Source organism: Galeopterus variegatus, unplaced genomic scaffold, assembly GCF_000696425.1.
Source record: "Galeopterus variegatus unplaced genomic scaffold, G_variegatus-3.0.2 Scaffold960, whole genome shotgun sequence".
Taxonomy (NCBI): Eukaryota; Metazoa; Chordata; class Mammalia; order Dermoptera; family Cynocephalidae; genus Galeopterus; species Galeopterus variegatus.
In genome coordinates, this window is record NW_007727071.1 from 132,533 (window position 1) to 135,295 (window position 2,763).

Consider the following 2,763-nt stretch of genomic DNA (forward strand, 5'->3'; position numbering starts at 1 on the left):
ACCAGCGTGGCCAGGGCATCTCCATGGAAGGCAGTGCCCCACTGCCCTTGCTCAGGAGGAAGCCACCATCTCCCTTTCCTCGTGGAAAAGCTGCGCTGCCCGCAGACCCCACTCAGAGGAGCCCACCCCTTGAGGCCACTGCCACCACACTCGGCCCCTCCCGGGGCCCCACTCCTTCACTTCCTGTGTGATGACTACAGTTTCTAATCTGAAAGGGAGACGACAAATTTTAAAATGTTGAAAGTTGGAAATCGTGGGGCTTTCTAGGCAGACCACGAGCCCCTCTAGCCTCCACTGCCCGGCAGGCGTCGTCACCGCCTGGCCAGGGCCTTTGCCGTTCCCTGCGGGGACATCCACATCCGGACGTCACCCGCTCCCTTCAGCTGCCTGCCCGGGGCTGCAGCCCCCACTCCCACCGCCTCCGGGGTCTTCGCGCTTCCCTGCCGGCCCCACCCAGACCAGGGACACCCTCAGAGTCAAGGTCGACGTTTGTCACTTTGCCGTATCCACTCTCGCCTCCACCCTGCGTGACCAGGCTGTGCATCCGCTGCCCTCTGTCCGCGGCCTCTCTCAGCCCTGTCCTGTGTCCCCACCCCATCACAGCTCCCACTTGGTCGCCTTTGCCCGCCTTACTGCTCATCCCATCCTTCAAGACGCAGCTCACCAGCCCCTTCCAGGCACTGAGGTGCCCCTGCCCGGTGATGGGCCGCCCACCCACAGGTGCCACTGAGGACACCCCTCCCTCACCACATCTCTGCTAGTGGCAGCTGGCCGCTTCCGTAACTGCCTGTGCACTCTTGAAGGACAATGTCTGTGTGTGCGGTGGCTGGCTCAGGACAGGAAGGGGAAATACACGTACGCCCTGGGGAGCTCAGTCCAGCCGCGGGGGCCGCGCGCATGGCCCGAAGCCAACTCAGTCCCGGAGGGCAGGTCAGGGAGGCTTCCTGGAAGAAGGGACCGAGAGCTCGGCCTCCGAGGGCACATAGGCTTTAAGCTGGCACAGGATGGGTGACCCAGGCAGGAGGAGGTGGGCATGGGCGGAGGTGCGGCTGTAGAGCACTGTGGTGGCCTCGGGGACCGCAGGAATGCAGTGAGACTGCAGGAAGCGCGTGTGCACGGTGGAGACAGGGAGGAGCCAGACAGCTTGTGGGGACCCCCCCCCCCACTTCACCGACAGACACAGTCGGGTGTTCGTGAGCAGACGGTAGGGATGCAGGCAGAAAGCCACTGAACCAGCTCAGAGGGAGGAAGGAGGCCAGAGCGTGGCCAGGGGGTAGGACAGCAGGGAGGGACACGAGAGTGTCGGAGAGCAGCCTTTATACAACGGGACACTGGAGGGAGGTTTTAGACCCGGAGCTTGAAAATGTGACAGGGGCCCCGGACGACGACCAGACTTCCAGCTGGGGAGGTGCCACTTGGTGAGCTGGGGAACAGAGACCCCCGGCTGAGACCCAGCGGACCCAGAGAAGATGCTGGGAGACGCTGGGACTGGGACGTGGAGGCTGGCACGGAAACAGGGTTCTGAGTCACCAGCACATATGGCCAAGGCTGGGCAGGTCTGCGTGACCCTGTCTGAGAGGGACAAAACTGCGCTCCCAATATCCCCTCGAGCAGGCAATTGAGACGCGGTTTCATTTCTTATAAATTTATTACATAATAATATTATAATAATTATTATCAATAATAATAATAATATAAGAAACATAGATCTCTGTGGGGTGTATCACAACGTCAGGGTCAGGAGGCCTCGGGACTGGAGCAGGGGTGAAATCCCCTGGATGGAACTCCATACAAAAGGGGGTGAAGCGGGACTGACCCTGTAAAGTTAAAAACCCAAATTGAACGGAACCAAAAACCCACAGGTGAGTGTGAGACTGCGTGTGCATGTGGCAGTCTGTTACAGTGACTGCTGCTGTGTGTGTGACCTGGTCTGTTGGTGAAGGGGTTAGTGGGTGTGACTCTGTGCCCAGGGAATGGGGCCGGTGGGCCGGGGAGGGGCGGGTGGGCACAGACCGGTGTGCCAGGCCCCTGGGCTGTGTGAAAACTTCTGTTTTCTGTCTTTTTTTTTTTTTTTTTTTTAAAAATGCTAGAAATATAAACAGAAACTTGTGAGTGCCGTGGATGGAGCTTCGTCCAGACTCCAAACCCTAGGTTTAAAAACACCCCAGGGCCCCCCACCCCACAGGCCATTGCTGAGTGTGAGGAGTCACAGTAAGGGGGCCGGGGGGCCCATGGGGGTCTCTGACTCTCCCCAGGGCCTGCGTTGGCCTGACTCTAGGGGCACTGCCACCAAGGAGCACTTGGGGCCCACCCAAGCAGCAGGGATTCACTAGGGAGCCCGCTGGGACCGGGTGGAGCTCTGGAAGGACAGGCTGGGCAGGCAGCAGGACCCAGGGTGCAGTGTGGCCTCTGACTTTCTTTGGAAGAGGAGGCAGGGCGCTTTCCCCACCAGCACACACCCGCGTCTGCTCCCGCAGCCCCGACACACCCACCGGCCCAAGTGGCCCCTGGGCCCGCTCAGCACTCAGGCACACGCAGGGCGCCACGTGCTCAGTGCACCCACTTTCACCCACGCACACACGCGAGCACACACACAGGGCGGGAACCGGAGACTTCGGGGTCCAAGGCAGGGAGGCTTCCCTGCCATAGGTGCCCAAGGGCGTGGGGGGCGGGCCGCACCCCTCCTCGGGGAGGGCCCCTGTGAGGAAGATGGCTGGGGGCGGTGTCAGGGCCCTGCCCCCACCCCCAGGGCCACCCGCCGCC

General features: G+C 61.4%; 1 protein-coding gene across 1 annotated transcript in view; it reads right to left on the bottom strand.

The window, feature by feature from the left end:
* Positions 1-931: 931 nt before the first annotated feature.
* Positions 932-2,763, bottom strand: part of SHANK3 (SH3 and multiple ankyrin repeat domains 3) — a 50,127-nt gene continuing 48,295 nt past the window's right edge. Inside the window, 2 exon segments of the mRNA XM_008573759.1 lie at positions 932-1,096; positions 2,460-2,758. Coding sequence (XP_008571981.1) covers positions 932-1,096; positions 2,460-2,758 — 464 coding nt within the window.